The sequence below is a fragment of the Ornithorhynchus anatinus genome, chromosome 4, assembly GCF_004115215.2.
Source record: "Ornithorhynchus anatinus isolate Pmale09 chromosome 4, mOrnAna1.pri.v4, whole genome shotgun sequence".
Lineage (NCBI taxonomy): Eukaryota > Metazoa > Chordata > Mammalia > Monotremata > Ornithorhynchidae > Ornithorhynchus > Ornithorhynchus anatinus.
In genome coordinates this window covers 14,997,126-15,021,552 of record NC_041731.1, presented here as the reverse complement: position 1 = coordinate 15,021,552, position 24,427 = coordinate 14,997,126, and the positions used below count along the sequence as shown (strand labels likewise).

The 24,427-nt window shown below is 42.3% G+C and overlaps 1 protein-coding gene across 2 annotated transcripts in view; it reads right to left on the bottom strand.

The window, feature by feature from the left end:
* The window catches only part of LOC100074827 (zona pellucida binding protein), a 36,081-nt gene that overhangs the window by 10,447 nt on the left and 1,207 nt on the right, over positions 1–24,427 (bottom strand). The window contains exons 1-6 of one of the 2 annotated variants that reach the window (XM_029062239.1): positions 14,909–14,995; positions 12,609–12,810; positions 7,781–7,835; positions 5,435–5,584; positions 4,148–4,366; positions 619–695 (exon numbers count right to left, since the gene is read on the bottom strand). In XM_029062239.1, coding sequence (XP_028918072.1) covers positions 619–695; positions 4,148–4,366; positions 5,435–5,584; positions 7,781–7,835; positions 12,609–12,680 — 573 coding nt within the window. In that variant the 5' untranslated portion in view covers positions 12,681–12,810; positions 14,909–14,995. Of the gene's footprint in view, positions 1–618; positions 696–4,147; positions 4,367–5,434; positions 5,585–7,780; positions 7,836–12,608; positions 12,811–14,908; positions 15,035–17,881; positions 17,960–24,427 lie in introns of those variants that run through there. The other variant, XM_029062238.2, reaches the window with a different exon arrangement.

The following is a 24,427-nucleotide window of genomic DNA, read 5'->3' as shown; positions in this document are numbered from 1 at the left end:
ACAGGATCAAAAATACAGGGAAGTGGGATAAGGTGGGGAGGAATCAGAGAAGGCCAACTGATCAAGAAAGGATGAAGAAGGAAAGAAGAGAGGAGGGAAAGGGGGAAAGGAATGGAAAGAAAAGAAGTGAGGTGAGGAAAGAACTAAATACAACAGAGATAGACATTTGTCTCCAACTCCTTGCCCTCACTGTTCTCCTGATTGGGAACCCCCGCCCCACCCCCCTTTCCTCAGCATTCAGGCCCCAGCTATCCCCACCTTCAAATCCTTCCCTACTTCTCCACCTTTTTAAGTTCATATCATATCAAAGATATAGATATTTCTTCTGTGAAGCAGCATGGCCTAGTGGCAAGATCACAGGCTTGGGAGTCAAAGGTTGTGGGTCCTAATCCCGGCTCCACCACTTATCAGGTGTGCGACTTTGGGCAAGTCATTTAACTTTTTGGTGCCTCAGTTACCTCATCTGTAAAATGGGGATTAAGTCTGTGAGTCTCACGTGGGATAACCTGATTACTTTGTATCTACCCCAGTGCGTAGAACAGTGCTTGGCACATAGTAAGCACTAAACAAATACCATCATCATCATCATTATTTTCCGCCCTCATATGTTATACATACCTTGCCTAGTCTTTTGGCAGTATCACAAGATTTCATTGCACAAGGATCTTTTCTTTTCACAGACTCTAGAGAGGAAACTAAAAGAAATGTTTCAATATACCACATATCTAAAGCCACATTTCCCATTAATAAAGGAACATAAGGTATGTTAAATCACCTACATGGCTAGCTATAAATCGATATGTACTTCACATTCTCTAGATATCCAAGAACACTGACACCAGTGGGTCTGCCGCCTGGCCCCGTATTCCTCCAGGTGGTGGAACTGTGCCTCTGATTTCTTCTCTATACTACCAAGTTCCCTGTGTAGTGCTCAGCAAAGAGTGGCCATTCCATAAATATCGATGAGGATAAGGATGATGATTTTCGGAGGAGGGACAGTAGGATGGAGAAGTGGAGGAATGAAAGATGGGGGGAGAGGGACAGGTGGGCGGAGGGTGTAAAAATGCAGGAATAGGAGGCTGCTGACCACCAAATGACTTCAAGACAACATATTTGATGAAAAATATCAGGGAGCAGTCAACAGGAATAGGAGGACACTAAGTGAACTCTTTTCCCTGCTGACTAGATGAAAGGTTGCTATTTGTGTGATCATTCCGATGACAACTGCAGCCGATCTCACAGCTATACCAGAGCTGGCCAAGTCTTGTGTTCTACAGAGCCACAAACCTACAACACAGTAGGGCTGAGATCCATTTGCTCCCAAAGAAAGAGGGAGGTGTTAGCGTGCTTCTTGACCTCCAATGAGGCTCTCTCAACCTCCCAATCCTCCATCCATCATCCTTATTCCTTTGAGGTCCAAGTCATTTGCCCCTATCACCCACCTCAACTACTTGTTGCAGTCAACTTCTGCCCCTCTGACCCAACCTCCGATTTTCTGAGCAATATTGATGGCTTTCTCACTTTCTTTCTCTTTCTGCTCTCCAACACCTATCTTTGGGGACTTTTAATATCAACATGAATGTTCCCAGTAACAAAATCAATCGCCCATTTCCTCTCGCTCCTCAATGCTGCACACCTCCTGTTACATCCCACATCACTTATTCACCAACCTGGACATCCACTGCAACTCAGCAACTCTAGTCATTGTACCACCCCTAACCTGGCCAACTCAATTACCATTCTGACCACAACTTTCTAACCCGTCTTCTCTCCCTCATCTCAGTTCCTGCAGAACTCTCCTCTCTTCCTAAAGACACCTCCGATCATTGAACCCTTTCACTTCTTCCAGGTCATCATGTCCTACTTGGATTTCCTACCCAACATCCCCTCTCTCGATGCACAGATTCACACCCTAAACTCCTCCCTCTCTAACAAACTCCATTTCCTGCCCACATTATCAGTTCTGCTCCATCGACCCCCAGGTCTGGTTGACCCCCACAGAATACTTCCTCCACTCTGGTGCTCCTGGTGGGGAGTATTTTTCTAACTAATCTTGTCTCTGCTAACTGATGAGGTAGGCAAGGTTCTACTTTGGGAAAGGGGACAGTGATGCTAAGTGTATGGGAACCCATTATGTAAGAAAGTTGTTCTTGGAAGGAAGGTTTTTACTAGAAGATCCACTAATCTGGCCTCATATAGCACTCTCTTAGGTTCCTATGATTTGATGAACCTAGCACACAGCAATCCTGTTTGCCGAGATCCTCTCATCCCGGATCCTAAGTCATCAGCTGATACAGAGACAGAACAAAAAGTGGAGATTGAGACTCTGGGGCACATGGGGCAGGGGCTGTGCCAAACCCAATTTGCTTGTATCCACCCCAACGCTTAGTACAGTGCCTGGCATGTAGTAAGTGCTTAACAAATATCACAATTACTATTATTATTATTATAACAGAGAGGAGAGGAGTGAATTGGAAGACAGGCTTGCACAGATGACTTGGGGAACAAGATCCAGCCCCAGGGTGAGGTTCAGGTTCATAAGATCTGAGAACATTAATGCCCTGATAATAATAATAATAATAATGTTGGTATTTGTTAAGTGCTTACTACGTGCAGAGCACTGTTCTAAGCGCTGGGGGAGATACAGGGTCATCAGGTTGTCCCACGTGAGGCTCACAGTTAATCCCCATTTTACAGATGAGGAAACTGAGGCACAGAGAAGTTAAGAGACTTGCCCACAGTCACACAGCTGACAAGTGGCAGAGCCGGGAGTCGAACCCATGACCTCTGACTCCGAAGCCCAGGCTCTTTCCATTGAGCCATGCTGCTTCTCATGATGCTTCTGATGATTCCTGTCCTTGAAAGCTAAAAAGCTCAAAGCCCTTCTGGCTCATAAGGATGGGGGTATAGAAAAAAAAAGGAGTACAATTTCAAACAAACCCGGATCTGGTGTCTGAATCCGCCCAGTGTCACTTCACCAGTATGTGAAATTGCAATCTCCCCTTTCACTTTCCTTAATAGTTGATGGTTTTTGAGCCTTATCAGTGACAAGAAAAAAGAAATCTGGGGAGCCAGAGATTAGGGGTGAACCTAATCCTCTAGGGTATCTATCTGGTTTCTGCTTTGACCTACGCAAGGTGCAGCATAGCAAGAGCACAGAATTGCATCATGCTTCTTGAAGGCATGCTGCTCTTTACATCTCCCCAATCAGTCTGGATCACCTTCTTCCCATTCTAAAGCTTAAGCCCATCTCCGAACCCTATAGCACTAATGTACATATCTTAAAATTATATATAGTATATATAATTATATATTTAAAAATTGTTTATGCATTCATATTGACTGCCTCCCTCTCTAGACTGTAAGCTAATTACAGGCAAGGAATGTGTCTGCCAATTCTGTTATACTGGACTCTCCTATGCTTAGTACAGTGCTCTGAACATAGTAAGAGCTCAGTGCATACCATTGATTGATGATTGATTGATTACTCTAAGAACAATAATAATAATGATGGTATTTGTTAAATGCTTACTATGTGCCAAGCACTGTACTAAGTGCTAGGATGGATAAAGGCAACTCGGGTTGGACACAGTCCGTCTCTAGCCCAATTTTACAGATGGGGTAACTGAGGCACAAAGATGTGAAGTGGCCTGTCCGAGGTCACAGAACAGACAAGTGGTGGAGCCAGGATTTCAACCATGACCTTCTGACTCCCAGGCCCATGCTCTATCTGCTAAGCCATGCTCTTTCCATGATCGATGGACACCAGCCTTGTTAGAAGAGATTACGAAAATAGGCTACTCTCCTACTGTTTGCCCAACCTCCCACCAGCCTAGATTCCACAATTTGTACGATTATTTTTGCTGGAGTGCGGTAAAAAGCCTCAGGCTCCCCAGAAGATGTTTCCTTTCCAGAGCATGCTAACTAGGCACTACGGAACTGTGAAAAGATGCTTTTGATTCCTAAATTCACCTTTTCATTATTTTTACAAGACTATATACACATGCTCACGGTGCCATAAAATATACCTGAAGTGTATTAAAATTTTTAAAAAAATCAAAAATCTATTCAGGACTTCAGTCGCAACAAATTCTTTTAAACGATTCTTTTGAACACTAAGCTGGACTTGGAAAAGATGGATATTTACCTGAAAATGTAAAGAACAATTCATTTTGAAGACCAGCTCTCTGCATTTTAACATGATGACAGTCTGATTTCAGTAGAGCGATCTCACAAGACAGGTCAGCAACCAACTTGCTTAAAATCTGAAGCAGTTTCTTCTCAAAGGAAACATTGTAGATACTGTTGCAGGGTGCTGAATGATATCGGGCTGAGAATTGGTAGTAAAAATTTGGTTCAGCATAGGCTGCAAGATAAAGAAAGCCCAAGTAAGATTCACTTGCCCACATAAGAAGTAAAAGTCAAATTTTCATCATGAATAAATGTACTTTTTACAATTCTAAATTTCCTACAGATTCCTTAGGGATGTCTGATGAATTTTATGAAATCAGGGGTTTGGAGTCTAACCGCTGGCTTTGCTCTTTCTCGTCATTAAAAGACTTGAAATTACTAGTATATGCCTATGTTCTTCTTACAAAGAATACGGCCTTTAGGAATTAAAACTCTTCCATAACTATAATCTTCAGAGCTTTTGTAAGGTCTTATCTCCTCCAAGAAATCTTCCACAGTTAAGTCTGTGGAAGCAGCATGGAGCAGCATGGAAGCAGCATGGCCTAGTGGCAATAGCACGGGCTTGGGAATCAGAGGTGGTGAGTTCTAAACCCAGTTTCACCACTTGTCTGTTGTGTGACCTTGGGCAAGTCACTTCTGGGTGCCTCAGTTACCTCATCTATAAACTGGGGCTTGAGACTGTGAGCCCCACGTGGGACAATCTGATTAACTTGTATTTACCCCAGAACTTAGAACAGTGTTTGGCACAGAGTAAGCACTTAACAAATACCGTAATTATTATTATTAAGTCCTATTTTCCCCAGCTTCCTCTCATTTCAGCATCGTCTATACATTTGGACCGATGATTTTGGGGCATCTGATATATGCTCCACCGAATCCCACAGCACTTACATACATATCTTTGAGTTACACATTATAAATTATTCATTTATATTAATGTCTGTCTCCCCCACTAGACTGTAAGCTTATTTCGGGCAGAGAACGTGTCCGCTAGTTCAGTTGCCTTGTATTCTTAGTACTTAGTACTAAGTACTGAGTGAAATCTGGGGAGTTAAGTTCTAAATACTAAGTACTTTTGTGCTTAGTACAGTGCTTTGCACATAGTAAGTGCTCAATGAATACCAATGATTGATATAGTGGAAACTTAATGGACGACAACAGCTGATCTCACATTTTAATCCAAAACGTATTTTAAAAGCAGAAATAGTACAAATTGTAAGTACAAAATAAGGGAAAGTCTTACCGAAAATAATATATTTGAGTAGAAGGGTTTTTTCAGATTGCTCTGCTGTAGGTTTATATTCAAGGGAACATGTGTAAACTCCACTCATAGGCTCTTTGAAGTCTTTGAATGAAAGGGTTCCTGTTGGGGTGACTTTTACACTGTTGTTTCCTGATAAAGAAATAAGATTTCAATCTTCATTACTTGAATTTCAACTTGATTTTTATGTAACCCAAATAAACAGCTACTGCAAAATTCAATGAAATATTCTGCAAGAATTAACAGCTGGCCAATTGCCTTTATTACTTGAATAGAAGAGAACGGTTCATGTTGAGCCAATTAAAAAAATCTAAATTTGGAATTTTGAGGGAAACAAACATGGGCTTTTCTTCATTCACATGGCCTGCTGCCTCACTATTTTTTCCACTCAGAGAAGAGTTCATGTCCAAAACTGAATTCCTTATCTTCCCACCCACACTGTCCTCCCTGGTGTTTCCCATCATTGTAGATATCACCACTATCCTTCCAACCTCACAAGCCTTGGCGTTGTCCTTGGCTCATTTCTCCACCCACATATTCACTGTGACCAATCCTGTTGGTTCTACCTTCACAACTTGGCTAAAATCTGACCTTTCCTCTCCATTCAAACTGCTTCCATATTGATCTAAGCACTTATCCTTTCCCAACTTGACTACTGCATCTATCGCTAAAAGCATTCAGTTCATGTCTCCTCCACTGCTCAAGAACCTCCAGTGCTCTGCCAATTGCCAGTACACCTCACACTCCCTGAACGTCTCTTTAGTTTTTCAGCCATTCTTACCAATTTTAAAAAGCAATCATCAGAAGTAGAAGTGAAAAAATTTCCACTAAGCCAAATTTAATAGAGGCAGTATAAAACTGGTGCCCCCAAAAGGGGCTCATCGAATATAAACAAATTCAGTATAAGAGTTAATCTCAAAAAATGTAAAAAATTGAGCTCTCTCTCTCTCAAAACACACACACACACAAATATAGCCTGACTGCCTAGGATGACTTTCCCTTAGCCACTTTAACATCCTCTAAAAATGACACTGACTAGAAGTCCTCAAAATGAAAGTTGGACCATATAAATGAAAAAGCATATGTCCAAATTAAACCATCAAAACCAAGTTGTATGTGCAGTTCATGTGCTTGTCCATGGCTAGGACATGTTGGACAGTCACCTTTTAGTGTCCGGGATAATATTTGGGCCATAGATCTGTGGTTCTGTATCTGCCATGTCTTCTTTGTTCACTTCTACAACTTATTCATGCCACCAGCCCAGGGAAGATAATTTGATTCAAGAACTAACTGAATTCAAATGTGTTTTATACATCCTCCTAATTTAATCTATTCTCTTTTTGCTCCCTCAGTTTTTATGGATCCTTCTACTCATTCTTTCCCCTATTCCTCTCTTTCTGTCCCTCACTGTTGTCCCACTTTAATGATGCTTTTCTCTTCTGTTCCTCTCCCAGTGCTATTTCACCCTCTTCTCTTGAGTTTATCTCCTCTGGTCTCCATACCTCTTATTTTCCGCCCTGTATTTTTTTCCCCTTCCAGTTCTTCTCTTCCTCCCCTCCCACCGACACTCTCTCTGTCGTCTTTTTATGACTTTCTCACCCTTATTGTTTCCTTGACCCCTCCTCTTCAGATTCCCCTTCCCCTCTCTTTTATCCTTATGTCCAATCCCACCTCCCAAGCATCTTCTGCTTCTTCTACAAGTCTCCCTTCCCTTCCTCCTCAGGGCTTCTCTCTTTTTTGCCCTGCCTCCATCTGAGTCCCCCCTCACCACAATCTTCCTGACTCACTTTCTTTAACCCACAGATAGACACATAAAATATTAGAGAGAAAGAGAGGGAGAAGGGGGGAGGAAGAAAGAGTGAGAGAGAGCAAGAGGTAGCGAGAGAGAGAGAGTATGTGTGCATGCTAGCCTGTAAAATTCAAAGGTGATGTCAGTGTCCTATTGCAGTCCAAACCCTGATATATTCTTGGTGGTGGCTCTGGCTCCCCCTGGATCTTGGGCACTGAGGTTGGGCTGCCATTTTAGACTTTTTCAGGCCATGCAGAGGGTCCAACTCTCCCAATCACCCAGGGGCATCAGCCACCTAAGCACTGCTCAGAAGCTGGGAGTCGTTAGACTCCCAGAAGATTTTGTATGCAAGCTCCTTGTGGCCAAGGAATGTGTCTACCAACTCTGTTACATTGTACTCCCCCAAGCACTCAGTACAGTGCTCTGCATGCAGTAAGCACTGGATAAATACCACTGATTGAGATATATATCTTTAAATATGTGTAGTGAGAAGCTGTATGATCTTTTAGTTCTATTATGAAGGAAAGGTAATTTCTTACCTCCATGTTTGTGGGCTGTCACTAATCCAGACTGATTGGTTGTCCTCCAGATGACCTGTCGGCAAAGGCATCCAATCAGAGGATTTAGCCGTGAAGTTCACACACACAAGATCTGTGGATTCAGATCCGCACACAAATCCATTTTTGCCTCTCTGAATTTTCTACATATCTTCAAAATGGCAAAGTGAAGCTACTCACTGACCCTGCCAATCAAATGTTGCAAAAAATGTAGTCATCTTTGTAAGAGCCACTGGGTTCAGGTTTATGCACACAAATGAAGTCATGACCAAGAAGAGCTACAATGGCTGGACATTTTAAAACACACAGCCATGTTAGCAATTTTAGAATCACCACACCAGATCAGATCAATAATCCACCTGCGGACCAGAATCTGGTACTTCAATACTAAGTGAAATGACACGTAAAATATTTAGCCGATTAATCAATCAGTAGTAATTACTGGGCATCCATGGATGCATACCGATGTACTTGGCTCTTGGGAGCATACGATAGAAAATATGACTCCTATTTTCAAGGAATTTACAAGCTAGTGTAGGACTAGGAACACCACAAAATAAAGGTGGAACAGGACAATGGAATAATGGCTATATGGAGAAGAAAGTGTTTAAATAGTAGAGTAAGTCAGTAATAATAATAATGATAATAATAATTATGGTATCACACATTGCTCTAAGAGCCAGGGTCGATAATAGTTCATCATTTTTGATGCAGACCCTGTCCCACATGGGGCTTACAGTCTTAGCAGGAGGGAGAACAGCTAATGAATCCCCATTTTATGTCTGAGGAAATTGAGGCATTGATTCAAAGTGTCCTGCCCAAAGTCACACAGCAGGCAAGCGGCCAAAGTTAGGATTAAAACCCAGTCCTCTGACTTCCAGGCCAGTGCTCTTTCCACCTGGCCATGTTACTCAAGTCAGTACAAAAGTGCAATATAACGGCGACCATGAGTGCATAAATACTGGGATGGCATGAAAGTGTTTAAAGGGTAGTTGGGAGGGCATTTTCAGAGAAGAAGGATTAATCTGAAAAGCCTGCCTGGAAGAGCAGGGACTTCAGCAGGGTATGAAGAGGGGGGAGAGCTGAAGATTGGCAGGGAGAAGGGTCTAAGTAAGGAATTGGAGGCAAGAATGAGACAAAGGGAGTAGGTTAGCTTGAGGAACAAAGAGTGCGATCTGTGGTGTAGTGGAAGACAGTAGGAAATTAGTGGAACCAATTTCATCTTGATGGGAAGAGGAATAACAATAACTGTCTTATTTGTGAAGCGCTTATGTGCCAAGCACTGCACTAAGCATTGGGGTAGATATGTTAATCAAGCCAGGCACAATCCCTGTCCCACATGGGGTCCATAATCTAAGTAGGAGGTAAACAGGTATTTAATACCCATTTGACAAATGATGAACTGAAGCAAATACTAACAAAAATAATAATAATTGTGGTATTCCTTAAGCTCTACATGCCAGACACATACAAGATAATCAGGTTGGACACATTCCCTGTTCCACATGGGACTCACAGTCTTAGGCCCCATTTTCCAGATGAGGTAACTGAGGCACAGAGAAGTTAAGTGACTTGCCCAAGTTCACATAGCAGGCAAGTGGTGGAGCCGGGATTAGAACCCAGGTCCTCTGACTCCAAGGCCTATGCTCTTTCACTTAGGCCACACTGCTCCACAATGTTAATTTGCATTATTTTGTAATTATCATTTCCTTCTAAATTTGTATCTGTTTTAGAAAAGAGGCTCACAATTCTGTATTGCATGCACATATTTTTAAAGTAAGGAGAAGAGGAGACGAGAAAAGAATGGGATGCATTTAGAAGAATCTTGTGCCCACCCTGTTCCAACATCCAGGAAAAGAGAATCTAATCTTTGATCCAAATAAAAGTAAACACAAAGGCAGGTCTACAGGAAGTTACAGCCTCCACGGAACACATATGACTGAGGGATTAATCAGAGGCATTTTACTGTTTCGTTCACTACCTTACCCTGGTAACAACTATTCCACGATGCCTACCATCAGGAGATTCAGCCAGTATTGTTTGATAGCTTACACCGGGCTACAATACTGCCATGAAAACAGCCACCAGTCCGGGATTACAATCGCTAACGTTTGCTGTCTTGGTACACATCAAAACCCAACCACCCCGAAGTTGCAGCTGAGTGATACAGGTAAGTAAACCCTGCCCTGACTTCTCCCCGCTGTCATCTGAGATGAGGCATTTAACACCGAATACCTCTTGGAAGAAGTTCTCCTCAAAGTTTGTGATGAATTTTCAAAAGAGCCTAACACAATGTCAATAATAATAATAATGGTATCTATTAAGCACTTACTACGTGCAAAGCACCGTTCTAAGTGCTGGGGTAGATACAAGGTAATCAGGTTGTTCCAAGTGGGGCTCACAGTCTAAATCCCCATTTTAAAGATGAGGTAACTGAGGCATAGACAAGTTAAGTGACTTGCCCAAGGTCACACAGTGGACAAGTGGGGGAGCTGGGATTAGAACCCACGACCTCTGACTCCCAAGCCCGTGCTCTTGCCACTAGGCCACATTGCTTCTCCCCAGCATTGAACTACAAGGGCAACTAAATTTAGAAGTGAATGATGCAGATATTCAAGGGCTGACTGGATCTTATTGGGGCAGGGGGAAACACCTTTGTCACTGAGGGCCTTGTCGATCTATGACCATCCAATGGATCATGGCCAACTGCCAAAGAGACAAAAACTAACTAATGGTCCCTCTGCCACTGGCCAAAATTGGGGGATCATAAAATCTTGCATCCACCTTCAAGAAAAGCAGATGAATTTTTTCAAAATGATGGAAGATGACCTTAAGAGACAGAGGAGTTCAAAAGTACGGCAAAGGGCTTAGAATGAATTAGCCAGCTATGTGGTACTTTCCTAAGGAAAGGAAGTTGCCTTGCAAACTAATGTGGACAAATACTTTGCTAGAGTTAAAAAAAAAAACATTACCAGAGCCAGCAGAACCAACTTTCAGCCTCCTGCAAAGAACTGTGATCATGTGTAGGGCTCCTTGAATTAATTTAACAGAAATTAAATAATTTAGTCATAGTGGGCGTTACACAGTGTAAAGTAATTTTATATTGTTTTTTCCAGGGGTTCTGGAATGCATCTCAATTGGTAACATGTAAATCTACAGGAAAAGGCATCCCACCAAACAGCCACTGACAATTTGATCACATTTTCAATCCGAGGGAGAACAAGTATTGATTTCCCATTTTGCAGATGAGGGAAACTGAGGCACAGAGAAGTGAAGTGACTTGCCCAAGGTCACATTGCAAGTAAATGGCAGAGTCAGGATTGGAATCCAGGTCCCCTGACTCCCAGGCCTGTGGTCTTTCCACTAAGCAACACTGCTTCTCTACTTTTCACCAATCTAGCAAGAACAGACTCTAAAGCAAAATTATTGACTTGAAAATTTCTTATTGAAATTATGAAAAACTCCAGTACTGAATCAAGTCTTCATATACAGAACCAATGGACTGGAGAGAGGGGTAAACTTTTTTATCTTTACCTTATTATATTGTTCTTCCTAATACACTTTTACATGGATTGTTTAAATATTGTTTAACTTGACTTTTCCTCTTTCTTCACAGCATTTAAAAGTTTTGTCTTTGTTCTTGTGATAAAATTTAGAATTACACTGTACAGTACTAAGTACTTAACTGATAAAGTGTCTAGAGAATGCACAAGCCAAACATATTTGCCAGAGAATCTAAATAGGCTGAATGAGGCATGGCTCTTACTTTTCTTTTAGACACCAGAATTATTTTTTTAATAGTTGCATGAAAAGAAGTTCTTGTCTCAAATAAACTTCAGTTGAAATTATCTAAGCATTAGTAATATGAATTGTATCATTGTAACATTTCAATTCCAAACAGCTATGTTATACGGTTCTCACTAGCTTAATTAGAAGAAAAGTTCTCAGTAAGTTTTTAAAGAGGATCATTCCCTCTTATTCATTCTATCATATTTATTGAGCACTTACTGTACACAGAGTACTGTACTAAGCGCTTGGGAGAGTACAATATGACAACAGACACATTCCCTGCCCACAGTGAGCTTACAATTACAAGATTACAATTACAAGATTTAACTGGCCATTAGACTCTAAGATTCAACTGAATCGTACATAGGCTATCTACATCAGATAATCATACTTTTGTGGGAGGACTCACGACCTTAATGATAGGTTGATGACATATAACACTGAGATGGAGAGGACTTTCAGGTTTCTCAGAAAAAATGAAATTTTATTTGTAGTATTCACATCCTATTTTTACCAGGGATGAAGAATTGGAGTTACACACCATGATCAACAAATCAATGGTATTTATTGAGCGCTTTCTAAGTGCAGAGCACTGTACTAAGGGCTTGGGAGAGTACAATACAACAGAATTAGCAGACACATTCCCTGCCCATACCGCTAAGTTTATCATTGTCATTATCTTAAATAAAATCATTACCCTTTGAAGAACACAGTGCAACTGTAGAATCACATTATGATATTATTTTGCCTTTTTGTGATACTGGCCTTTATTTAGAAAATGTGGTCTGATCTGGTATAGCAAATCTTTTGGGGCTTGTGCCATTTTAAAGTCAATATAAAAATATGGAAATTTCCAATTAAATTGTTCAGCATTATTAGTTTCTGCAACTGTATAAAATATGAGATGGGCTTGGGTCCCAAGAGACAAACATTTGTAATCAATTTTTTTGTTGCAGAACATCTTTCCACATGCTGTTTTTGTCTCTCGTTTTCTCCACAGAAAATAATCAAATAAACTTACAGATATGTAGAAATTTTTATCCTCAGGCAGAGCTTCACAATGCCAACAGAGCGGGTGAAAAAAAAACAACATAAAAAATAAAAAAACAGGCGAACTGAATGATAAAAAGAAATTCTTCCCCAGAGGGCAGGAAAAGATGACTGGATGCTTCTGCCAACAGGTCACTAGGAGGACAACCCACCAATCTGGATTTGTGGCAAGCCTGAACACAGAAACAATTCTGTTAATTTAGTGTGTTTTTTTTTAAAAGTACAATGATTAATTTTCTGCAAAGTAAAAAAAAAAAAACTAGAATAAAACTTAAACGCACTTCAGTGATGAAGAGAAATAATTGAAATAAACCATCTGTCATGTTTGATACAAATATCAAACAGCTCATCACTTTACAGATGAGATGATAGTTTGGATGCTATCAATTCAAATGAACATACAACCCTCACCCAGGTCTGTCTCATATCCATTCGTTCTGTGTAACTGTACCCACATTTTTTGTTAATTCTCTTCAAATGATTAGAATATGATTTACTAATCAAAGTATTAACCAAGCAGTATTAGAAAATCGAGTTAACCCAAAGTGAATTCTTCAACTTTAATTTTCAACTGAAAATGATGTTATTTCATTAATCGTTTCTCAAGTAAAACCAAAGTCAAGACTCCTAACATTAGGATCTCTCTGGAATAAATCTTGGGCAGTGTACATTTCTGTCATTTTAAAATAAAAACTGTTATGCTATGATTCCTCAATACTAAGGGAGAGTAGGTACAATCTACATTGCCTCTTCTTTGAACTGAGGGAAAAATTAAAAATGACAACTGGAAAGAGTGGTGTAGGTGAAGTGAGGATTGGGGGGAGAAAGCAGAGAAATGGGTGCAATCCCTTTCCCAAGCTGGGAAGTGAAAGAGGTTAAAGTTCTACAATATTGAAGAGTTTGCAGGACAGACAAATAAGGTGACATTTTACTAAATGTTCTCTAGCTCTGAGGAAAGAACTGCTGGAATCCAGGAAAAAGGAAAGTAAGAGCAGGGGAAAAAACCAAGAAACGTTTAAGGGTCAGTAAGACAGAGCAGAGTAAGAACTCTGGAAACAGCACGTCAGAGAGAGAGAATGAGCAGAAATACCAAGTTAAAAAGACTTGGTAGGCCAAGCTGTAGGTAGGGAGCAAGGAGGCTGGCAGGAAAAGAAAGTAACAACCGTGTGCAAATAGCAGAGAGAGGAGAACCACGGGGAATGAGCAAGGAGTTAACTGGAGTACAAGAGGAAGAAGCAGAAAAGTAAACTAAGCAGTGGGAGAAAGCGATAACGAAAAATACCTGCCCATTTTTGCATTTGAATTAAGCAATACTGAGGGGTGGAGATGTCCAGGAAGAGATACCATTAATGGATACAATAATCTGCAATTTCAAACCTAGTCATTTTACTTTTAAACTTGTGTGTACACCTGTAAAAAGGGACAGGAGCGATGACCAAACCCCCACACCACTGCAACAGAAACCAAAGCTGACAGAATGAAGCAAGATCAGATCAGATCCTGTCCCCAACATACTGCATTTTAGATCAATTGAAAGATGGCTGATCTATTGTTTTCTTTGAAAGGCTGATTTGAATTCCTAACTTGCCAAGTGAGTTGACAATTATGTTTGGCTACTTTTTGAAATCTGAAAATGAAAGGCACTATGGAAAGGAAAAGTGTTTTGGATAAAGATGTTGGTTGTTAATCACACACAGCTTTTTCCCCTTCCCTTTCTCCCCTCGTCCCAACAACCCAATCACCTACTTGTGGCCCTCAAGAATTACTGATTAACCTGAAAAACAAAAAGCTTAGAAGGCAGTTACAGTGGTCTCCAAGTGGTTTCAGGTACTAGGGAAAAGTGTGTCAGAGTTTAAAACATAATCTTTGGGTAAAAATCTTGCCTGACTGGGTAGAATTTTGTTTGCCTGGGAAACTTTGTTTTTTAGACTGTGTTAAATAAAGGTGCCTTTGGTGAATTCTGCTTTGCCACTGCATGGAACTGCACGATATCCTGACAACTCTGGAATCGTCTAAACATTCAGTAACTCAGACCCTTATAAAACCTGCCCTAGAAACCTACTGGCATATTTTGTTGATAATTTTCTCTTTGGGTTTTCTTGAAAACGTCATCCAACCTCACCAAAGAAAGTGTATTACAAAAGTAGGTGCTAAACAGTTTAAGTAATTGAAAAAAGGATTAATTGATGAAGCACGGGGAATTTGCATTCTTAGGCCGATCGCACTTATGGACAAATTGAGTTTATTGCAACTATAAAAAGACAATCCTACCTGAAACAACGTCCCCTTTGGGTCCATGCCACAGGAACAGTGGGTCAATTAGCTCTGCGTTTCTCAGCCGATTCGTAATACACAGAATACGAGGACTGGAGTGATCCAGCTGGACATAAACTTTGACTGAAAGTACAGCATGTTAAATTATGAATAACCTTCCCTAAGGAATACTACTCCTCTGCATTATGCAAATACTAGCGATTACCTACCCATTAATGTTTTCATTATGATCATGAGGAAAAATGAATTCTGGGTCTACTTATTACAGTTCTTACCAAAAATAAAAGGGAAAAGATGTTTCTTATTTCCATGATATGGATGAAATCAGTTATTGATGACAGAGCGCATGAGGGGAATTTTGAAAACTGTTTTTCCTTTGGTTCCACCATTAGAATTCCCAAGTAAGTATGATTACCACTATCAACCAAAAAGAACTGGAAAAGGGATCCAAACTAGGAATCTTGGAACAATTGCCAAGCGTTCCCTAAAGTTATTGTCCCTTTGTGCAACAGCAGCTGAAAGGGCTAACAAAACGCTGGATGCTATGAGGAAGGATGTGAGGAGAAAAAAACCAAACAACAAACAAAAAATAGGGTCTGCCAGGAATACCATGCTCACTAATCAATCATATTTGAGTGTTTACTGTGTGACAGTCATCTTGGGGTCACTAAACACTTTCATTCATTCATTCATTCAATAGTATTTATTGAGCGCTTACTATGTGCAGAGCACTGTACTAAGAGCTTGGAATGAACAAGTCAGCAACAGAAGAGACAGTCCCTGCCGTTTGACGGGCTTACAGTCTAATCGGGGGAGACGGACAGACAAGAACAATGGCAATAAATAGAGTCAAGGGGAAGAACATCTCGTAAAAACAATGGCAACTAAATAGAATCAAGGCGATGTACAATTCATTAACAAAATAAATAGGGTAAAGAAAATATATACAGTTGAGCAGACGAGTACAGTGCTGAGGGGATGGGAAGGGAGAGGGGGAGGAGCAGAGGGAAATGGGGGGAAAAGAGGGTTAAGCTGCGGAGAGGTGAAGGGGGGGTGGTAGAGGGAGTAGAGGGAGAAGAGGAGCTCAGTCTGGGAAGGCCTCTTGGAGGAGGTGAGTTTTAAGTAGGGTTTTGAAGAGGGGAAGAGAATCAGTTTGGCGGAGGTGAGGAGGGAGGGCGTTCCGGGACCGCGGGAGGACGTGGCCGGGGGTCGGCGGCGGGATAGGCGAGACCGAGGGACGGTGAGGAGGTGGGCAACGGAGGAGCAGAGCGTGCGGGGTGGGCGGTAGAAAGAGAGAAGGGAAGAGAGGTAGGAAGGGGCAAGGTGATGTAGAGCCTCGAAGCCTAGAGTGAGGAGTTTTTGTTTGGAGTGAAGGTTGATAGGTAACCACTGGAGGGGTTTAAGAAGGGGAGTGACAGGCCCAGATCGTTTCTGCAGGAAGATGAGCCGGGCAGCGCAGTGAAGAATAGACTGGAGCAGGGAGAGAGAGGAGGAAGGGAGGTCAGAGAGAAGGCTGACACAGTAGTCTAGCCGGGATATAACGAGAGCGCGTAGCAGTAAGGTAGCCATTTGGGTGGAGAGGAAAGGGCGGATCTTGGCGATACTGTAAAGGTGAAACCGGCAGGTCTCGGTAACGGATAGGATGTGTGGGGTGAATGAGAGAGACGAGTCAAGGATGACACCGAGATCGCAGGCCCGAGAGACGGGAAGGATGGTCATGCCATCCATGGTGATAGGGAAGTCTGGCAGAGGACTGGGTTTGGGAGGGAAGATGAGGAGCTCAGTCTTGCTCAGGTTGTTTTAGGTGGCGGGCCGACATCCAGGTGGAGATATCCTGGAGGCAGGAGGAAATGCGAGCCTGAAGGGAGGGGGAGAGGACAGTTCCCAGTTGAGTGTTGGGGGAAAGAACCCCAAGATTACATGGCCCTCTCCTCCAAGAGGTCTTCCCTGACTAAGCCTTTATTTCCTCTTTTCCCACTCTCTTCTATGTTGCCCTGACACTTGGATTTTTACCATTTATTCACCCCACAGCACTTATGTACTCATCCATAATTTTTTTATTTATATTGTCTGTTTACTCCTCTAGACATACACTCCTTGTGGGCTTAGTACAGTCCCTCTGCACATAGGAAGGGCTCAATATGACAGATTGATTGATTGACTGAAGCAATTTCTAGTTTTGCAAGCGGTGGGTATGCTTGGTCCAGCCCAAGGTGAGTCTCTGGCAGGTGGATGTGGAGGGTTAATTCCCGAAAAGTCCCCGGACATGATCTAAATTGGGGCTCCCGGGGGCACGTGCTGCCAGCCTCAACTCCCCTGGTGACTGACCCGCTCCTGTACGATTTAAATGCCAACGGAACCCGCAGGGATGGAGAAACCATCAAGTGAATCCCTGCCTCTCTGATTTTTTTTTCCGCCTAACTGAGATGATTTCACATCTGTCTGAGAGAAAGCATTTCCTGTGTGGGCAGGGCAGGTCACAGAAGAGCTGGCCAGGGCAGAGCAGGTCACAGCAGATAGGGGCAGGAAAGGACAGATCATTGCAGGCCGCTGATTTTCAGCTCAGGAGGAGCTCTAACTCCACATTTGCGCCTTTGGTGCATCTCAATTACTTTCATTTAAGGCTGCTAGAGTCAAGTGGTAGACAAAGAAAATAGTTCAGACCCTCAATTTCACTCTCTCTGTGTGGGCAAATGACAGGGACATTAAAGAGGGGACTTGAGTCAGTGGTCAGAAGGTGTGGGGGTGGATAAGCATTCTTGGCTGGAACTGCATTTTCACAGCTTCTCATCATATCTAAGGAGTTAGGGAGTTTAATTCAATCAATCAATAGCATATTATAAGTGTCTACAGTGTGCAGAATGTTGTAGAAGGAGTATGGGAGAAAGGAATGCTCGAAGACAGTGCAAAGACTTTACTGTACAAATCAGGTCACACTACTCCCTGAGAATTATTTCATTTTTTTCATACCTGGGAAGACTGTTGATCCTGTTATTTTGAGCAATCCCCGTTCTGCATCAGCACTATTCATCGGTCCTTGATATTCAACTGTCAAAATACGAAATAAAAAATAATTAAACAGCACTGAAGGCCACTGCGAAAAAATCTAATGCTGATGGAAGTGAAATATAACAAAATCATGAACACACCTGTTTGACACTTTCTATACAATAAATTATTCCATTTCCATCAGCACACAAAAAACTATTAATAATAATGTTGGTACTTGTTAAGCGCTTACTAAGTGCAGAGCACTGCTCTAAGCACTGGGGTAGATACAAAGTAATCAGCTTGCCCCACGTGAGGCTTACAGTTAATCCCCATTTTCCAGATGAGGTACCTGAGGCACAGAGAAGTGAAGTGACTTCCCCACAGTCACACAGCTGACAAGTGGCAGAGGCGGCATTCGAACCTATGACCTCTGACTCCCAAGCCCGGGCTCTTTCCACTGAGCCGCGCTGCTTCTCAATTAGCAGTTATCCCATACAACATAAGAATATAAAACTGCCCATCGGGTTCAAAGATGACACTATTAGCAGTGAGATTTTAAACAACACATCGAATAATAATGAAGAATAACAATTACAGCCCTCAAGTGCTTACTCTGTGCTAAGATGAATGACAACTTAGAGTTACTTCCTTCCTCACATAAGCATTTAAAGGCGTTTACTTCAAAAGTGAGATTTCTTAGCTACACTCCTTAGTACATCTCTTTCTCCCCAAAATGAGGGGCCTCTGATTTTGCAAGCTCCCTCATGTTAAAGAAAACTAGCTTGTTAGCACTCAGTATATTCAACGTGGATGAACGTTCACTAATTCCGCTGTCACACTCTAGTCAAAGCACGGAGTGCAAATCTGTACACTGGCAGAACTGGCTGAACCATTTCTAATTTTCCCAAGTATCAGAATCCTCTGACTTCTCTGGTGCTCCTTCTCAGCCTCTATCACTGGCTCTTCCTCAGACTCCCACCCTCCAACTACGGATCTTCCCTTCCATATTGTTTCCTCTACCTAATTTTCCCATCACCGTTGACAATCCTATCATCCTCCTCGTTGCTGAAGCCTGAAAACATGACATTATCCTCAACGCCGCCGTCTTGCAACTGGACCAACCATGACGTTATCCTCAATGCCTCTGTGTTGCAACTGGAATATTCAATTTAATGGCCAACTTCTGTGCTTTTTCCTTCCAAATATCTCTAGGATCCATCGTTAACTCTTTGCCCAAGCCCTTGTCCCTGCCGACCTTCCTTCTGCTTTGAGTCTGCCGGACCACAGATCTCCACATCTTCAAAACTCACCTGAAATTAAATCTCCTCTAGGAGGCCTTCCCCATTTAATGATAATAATTAGTATTAATAATGGTACTTAAATGCTTACTATGCACCAAGCACTGTTCTAAGCACTAGGGTAGATACAAGTTAATCAGGTTGGGCACAGTCCCAGTCCCACAGGGGGCTCACAATCTTAATACCTATTATTTAGTTGAGGTAACTGAGACACAGGGAAGTTAAGTGACTTCCCCAAGGCCACACAGCAGACAAGTGGCAGAGCTGAGATTAGAACCCAGGTCCTTCTGACTTCCTGGCCCATACTATATCGACTAGGCCACATTGCTTTTACTTAAGCAGCGGGAAGCAGCGTGGTTCAGTGGAAAGAGCCTGGGCTTTGGAGTCAGAGGTCATGGGTTCGACTCCCGGCTCTGCCACTTGTCAGCTGTGTGACTGTGGGCAAGTCACTTCACTTCTCTGGGCCTCAGTTACCTCATCTGTAAAATGGGCATTAACTGTGAGCCTCACGTGGGACAACCTGATTACCCTGTATCTCCCCCAGCGCTTAGAACAGTGCTCTGCACATAGTAAGCGCTTAACAAATACCAACATTATTATTATTAATATCCTATTTCCCCACCTTACTTCCCCGCCAACTGCCACTCAGCAGCCTCTGAGCACTTGTGAACCACCAACCTTGTACAGCATGAAAGCACATCTCTTACATCCTGCACACTCTACTATTTAAGCCCTAACTTGGGTAAGTCACCTAACTTGTCTGTGCTTCAGTTTCCTCAACTGTAAAATCCATTTTATATCCATTTTCTCCTTCCTCCTAGTAAATCTCTCCTAGTAAAGTGTACACTCCTTGAGAGCAGGAGCTATGCTACCACAGTGATCCCCTAAAATTTCATGACTGAAATAAAACAACCTTGTAAAAAATATTCTCCTGAAACCCAAAATGAGAGTAAACCAACATTTGAAACATAGAGGAATAATTAGTTCTTAATATTCGGTCTAGTCTATTGTAAAATTGTATTTATTTAAATGCTAAGGAACCAGAGAAAACAGATCAAATTAACTGGGTTCAGATTATCTGATAATTAAGTAACAACAGAGCATGTAATTGTCTGGGGAAAACATCAGCTGTTTTGAATTTCACACTATTTTGAATAAACGAATGTTGGTTTAACCAGGTTCTACTGTATTAAGAAACTAAATTAGCCAATTGAAAGAAATTAAATTAAAAATCCATCTCTTTAGTTTATCGGTCAATTCGCTGTTAAAGAATACCATCTCAGCTTCCTTCTTTCAGCACAACACATTACATATTACCTCTTGAACTAAAACAATTTCCAACTTCACCTTGTCCTTTGTAGGAAAAAAAGGAACATTTTAAATTTCAAAAGATACTTCAAAATTTTCATTAGACTGTATTCCCCAAAGTGCATACCAGTCAAATAAACAATTTGAAGGAATTGTCTTTCATATCCTCTGTAGCAAAGGAAAAACAATTTGGCAAGGTAACACTTTGCAGGGTTTTTTTGAGGAAGGACTGAAGGGCTGAGAACATTAAGCCTTTTTGCCCTGCATTAAAATATCAGAAATCCTGAACAGGTTGTTGATTTCTCTCAAAGAAATCAACCTATCATCATCCTCACGATCGTGAAACTCCCCCTATCATGAGCCTCATTAAATAAATTAAAATTACAAGAAAGTCCTACCATGGTCAATGTTAATGGCAATATTTGTGCTACATCAGATGTCTTCAAATGAATCTCCTTTTAGGCCCCCTAGGCTACCCCCTCTGGCTTTCGGCATCAGTTAAGTGGCCCATCCAGAAGCAGCGTGGCTCAGTGGAAAGAGCATGGGCTTGGGAGTCAGAGGTCATGGGTTCGAATTCCGGCTCTACCACTTGTCAGCTGTGTGACTGTGGGCAAGTCACTTCACTTCTCTGTGCCTCAGTTACCTCATCTGGAAAATGGGGATTAACTGTGAGCCTCATGTGGGACAACCCGATTACCCTGTATCTATCCCAGCGCTTAGAACAGTGCTCTGCCCATAGTAAGCGCTTAACAAATGCCATTATTATTTCCAGGGGAGTCCCACTAGTCCGAGAGGCAACAATCCAACAAGACGGATGGCTCTGGCCTTGGAGCTGTCTGCCTTGTTTCATAGCGGCCTCTGGGTCCAGTACGAGTCAGACGGGCGGTGATCTACAGACACAACCACTAAAACCTGCGGACTTTGCCATACATACTCAGATTCTCCCACTGATGGCTAGCCCCACACAACTAGATTCATAGAGAGACAGAGAGACCTTCACAACAGCTACGTAGGGAGACAAAATGAGGCCAAAATGAAACCACTGCCCCCTCCCTACCCCGCAGCTACCTAGAGTGGGGAGAGCCCTAAAACCAGCTAAGACTACATTATTTGACATGTGCTTTTTTTTTTTTGATAGAGCATTTTTAAACCCCAATAACTCTATGAGCAGATAACGTATCCTGGATGTTCTTCCGTCCCAAAGCCAACACTGACAGTTCTTCCGGAGTGGGAGTGTAAATGGGAGAGTGTTGAAGGTTTCCTTCATCTTCAGGCTCTTCCCCCTTCCAACCAGTACAATGCTCTGCGCACAGCAAATGCTCAATAAATACCACATCCAATGTCCCCCGTAGGGCTCATGAAGTGCAAGACTCAAAAAGATCTATACTCCAGTAAGGATAGCGCTTAGAACAGGGCTCGGCTTTAGTGAGCGCTTAACAAATATCATTACTATTATTATTATTATTACTATAGGTCACCTAGGCACCCATCTAGCCAATCAGATCATATTCTGCATGCCCTGTTTGTTGCCCAAGGGGTCCAGTATAAACTCCTACGCAGGGCATCGCAGAACTCTTCTAATCAATCAGTGGCATTTACTGAGCGCTTGCTGTGTGCAGAGCACTGTACTAAGCACTTGGGAGAGCCCAATACAGAGTTGGTGGACATGTTCCCTGCCCACAACAAGCTTACGGCCTAATCCAACCTTTCCTACCACTGGACCCACACTTTCCACTTCATCCAGGCATGCTTACTATTATGGGTGCCCATAAAACAGACCTTTCTAATAGTAACAAGACACCCACCCCACTGGGGGAAGAGCACGAAGAACTTGGTAAGGAGCAACAGAAGCAGAGCCATGATTCCTGACAAAACGGTTCTCCTCATACGCTGAGGGAAACAGACATAAAAACATTTTCTGCATTTAATCCTGTATTCAAATTATCCTCGGTATAATGTAGCTTGCCCTCCCCTCCACATGTAGCACCTGTTTACAGGAAGTTTTCCTGATTCTACCACCCCAAAGCAGCCCAATTCCCATCAGTTCTCTATGCTATTTTTATTTATGCCCTCTTTTGCTTCTATGTTTTGCTCTATTCTACTTTATTTGGATGCCTCCCAACCAAACTTTCACCAGCCCCAAGGCAGGATCTGTGTTCAACGTTAACAAAATCCACTTCTCACTTTGATCGATTTCCAGTCTCCAATTCACAGAGAGGAATCACAATTGATTAATGATGATGAATTTGGGAGCACTTTTACTTACATAAACCACTCTTCTCATTTTTCCTAGTTCTCTGAGCACTACAGAAATCTCTAGGAGGCTTCATCATTAACACTTCTGATTTCTAACAGTGAATGGAAGAACTAGCCCCAGCTATTCACACCCCCATTCCGTATTTAGTCACAATTCTTTATGGAACTGGAAATCTGGGGCCTCTTGACCAGACTCCGTCCATGCCCTTCTTTGCCACCGAGTACCAGTCTGGCCTAGTGCATAGGGTACGGGCCTGGGAGTCAAAAGGATCTCGGTTCTAATCCCAGATTTGCCACGTGTCTGCTGTGTGACCTCGGGCAAGTCACTTTGCTTCTCTGGGCCTCAATTCTCTCATCTGTAAAATGGAGATTAAGACTGTGAGCCCCATGTGGGACTTGGACTGTGTACAACCTGATTAGCTTGTATCTACCACAGTCCTCAGTAGAGTGCCTGGAACATAGTAAGCGCTTAACAAATCTGATTAAAAAAAAAACCCAGACCAGCCCACAGAGAATGAAGAACCACTGAACCATAAGTAGGTCAGGTTAATGCTAATTGGGGGCACCTAGAAATGAATCTCAGGCCTCATTTGGGTTGATCCGGCCGATTTTAAGAAGCAGCAGAAACAGTGGCTATCGTGCTGTCGGCCAACTGCCATGCTGCAGAAAAGCTCAGGGGACCAGAGGGTCATTAAAACTCATCCTGAGGCTGGTTGTTACATTGGTTGGGATTTGAGCCAAATTGACCTAATTCTGGGGCTCAGGTCACCTGCTTTCTCCAGACCCCCCGGTTTGCAAGCTCCTAACCCCACCTTTGGTAAAATTTCCTCAGTGCATTTCATTTTATTCTGTGTGAGCTTTTATAAGTGTCTAACAAATACAGAATCAACTACGATGGGCTCTCGCCAGTTAGGGTGTACTAGGAGATTAGAGTTGATTAAAGCCATCTCTTATCAATTTCTCACGAGATCGCCGGAGAATGTAATAAAACAGTCCTGTATTGTCTGCAGTCTTCTTCTTTTCTTCCAGGAAACTGGAATCATTCGTCAAAACTGATTTGAAACCAGCTTGAGAGGAAGACTACCCCAGCGGAAAAAAGGCTTAGCTTCTCTTTTACGTTGTTTTTTTCCGATGTAGTCTTGAGAGCCATAGGGGGAGCTCCTGCACCGTGAATATTTCTATCAAAATTTCACAATCCATAATCTGAATATTTCACATCTGATAAAGTTGAACCATCTATGCAAGGGTAATTTAAATCAACAGTCTCCTCCTTGCGAAGTGCATATACTGATGGTCCTTTGCTGTGCTTCTGCATTTGGGAAGCATTGTGGCTGGTAGAAAGAGCCCAGGCCTAGGAGTCAGAGGACCCGGGTTCTAAACCCAGCTCTTCCGTACGTCTGCTGTGCGACCTCGGGCGAGTCACTTCCCTGTGGAGCGGTCACCTCGTCTGTAAAATGGGGATTCAAACCGTGAGCCCCATGTGGGACAGGAATCGGGCACAACCTGATTCCCTTGTATCTGTCCCAGAGCTGAGCGCAGTACTGCATATAGTAAGTGGAAAACCAATACCATAAACAAAAAAAAAACCACTCTGTGCCTCAATTTCCTCATCTGCAGAATGGAGATTCAATATCTGTTCTCCTTCTTACTTAGACTGTATCTG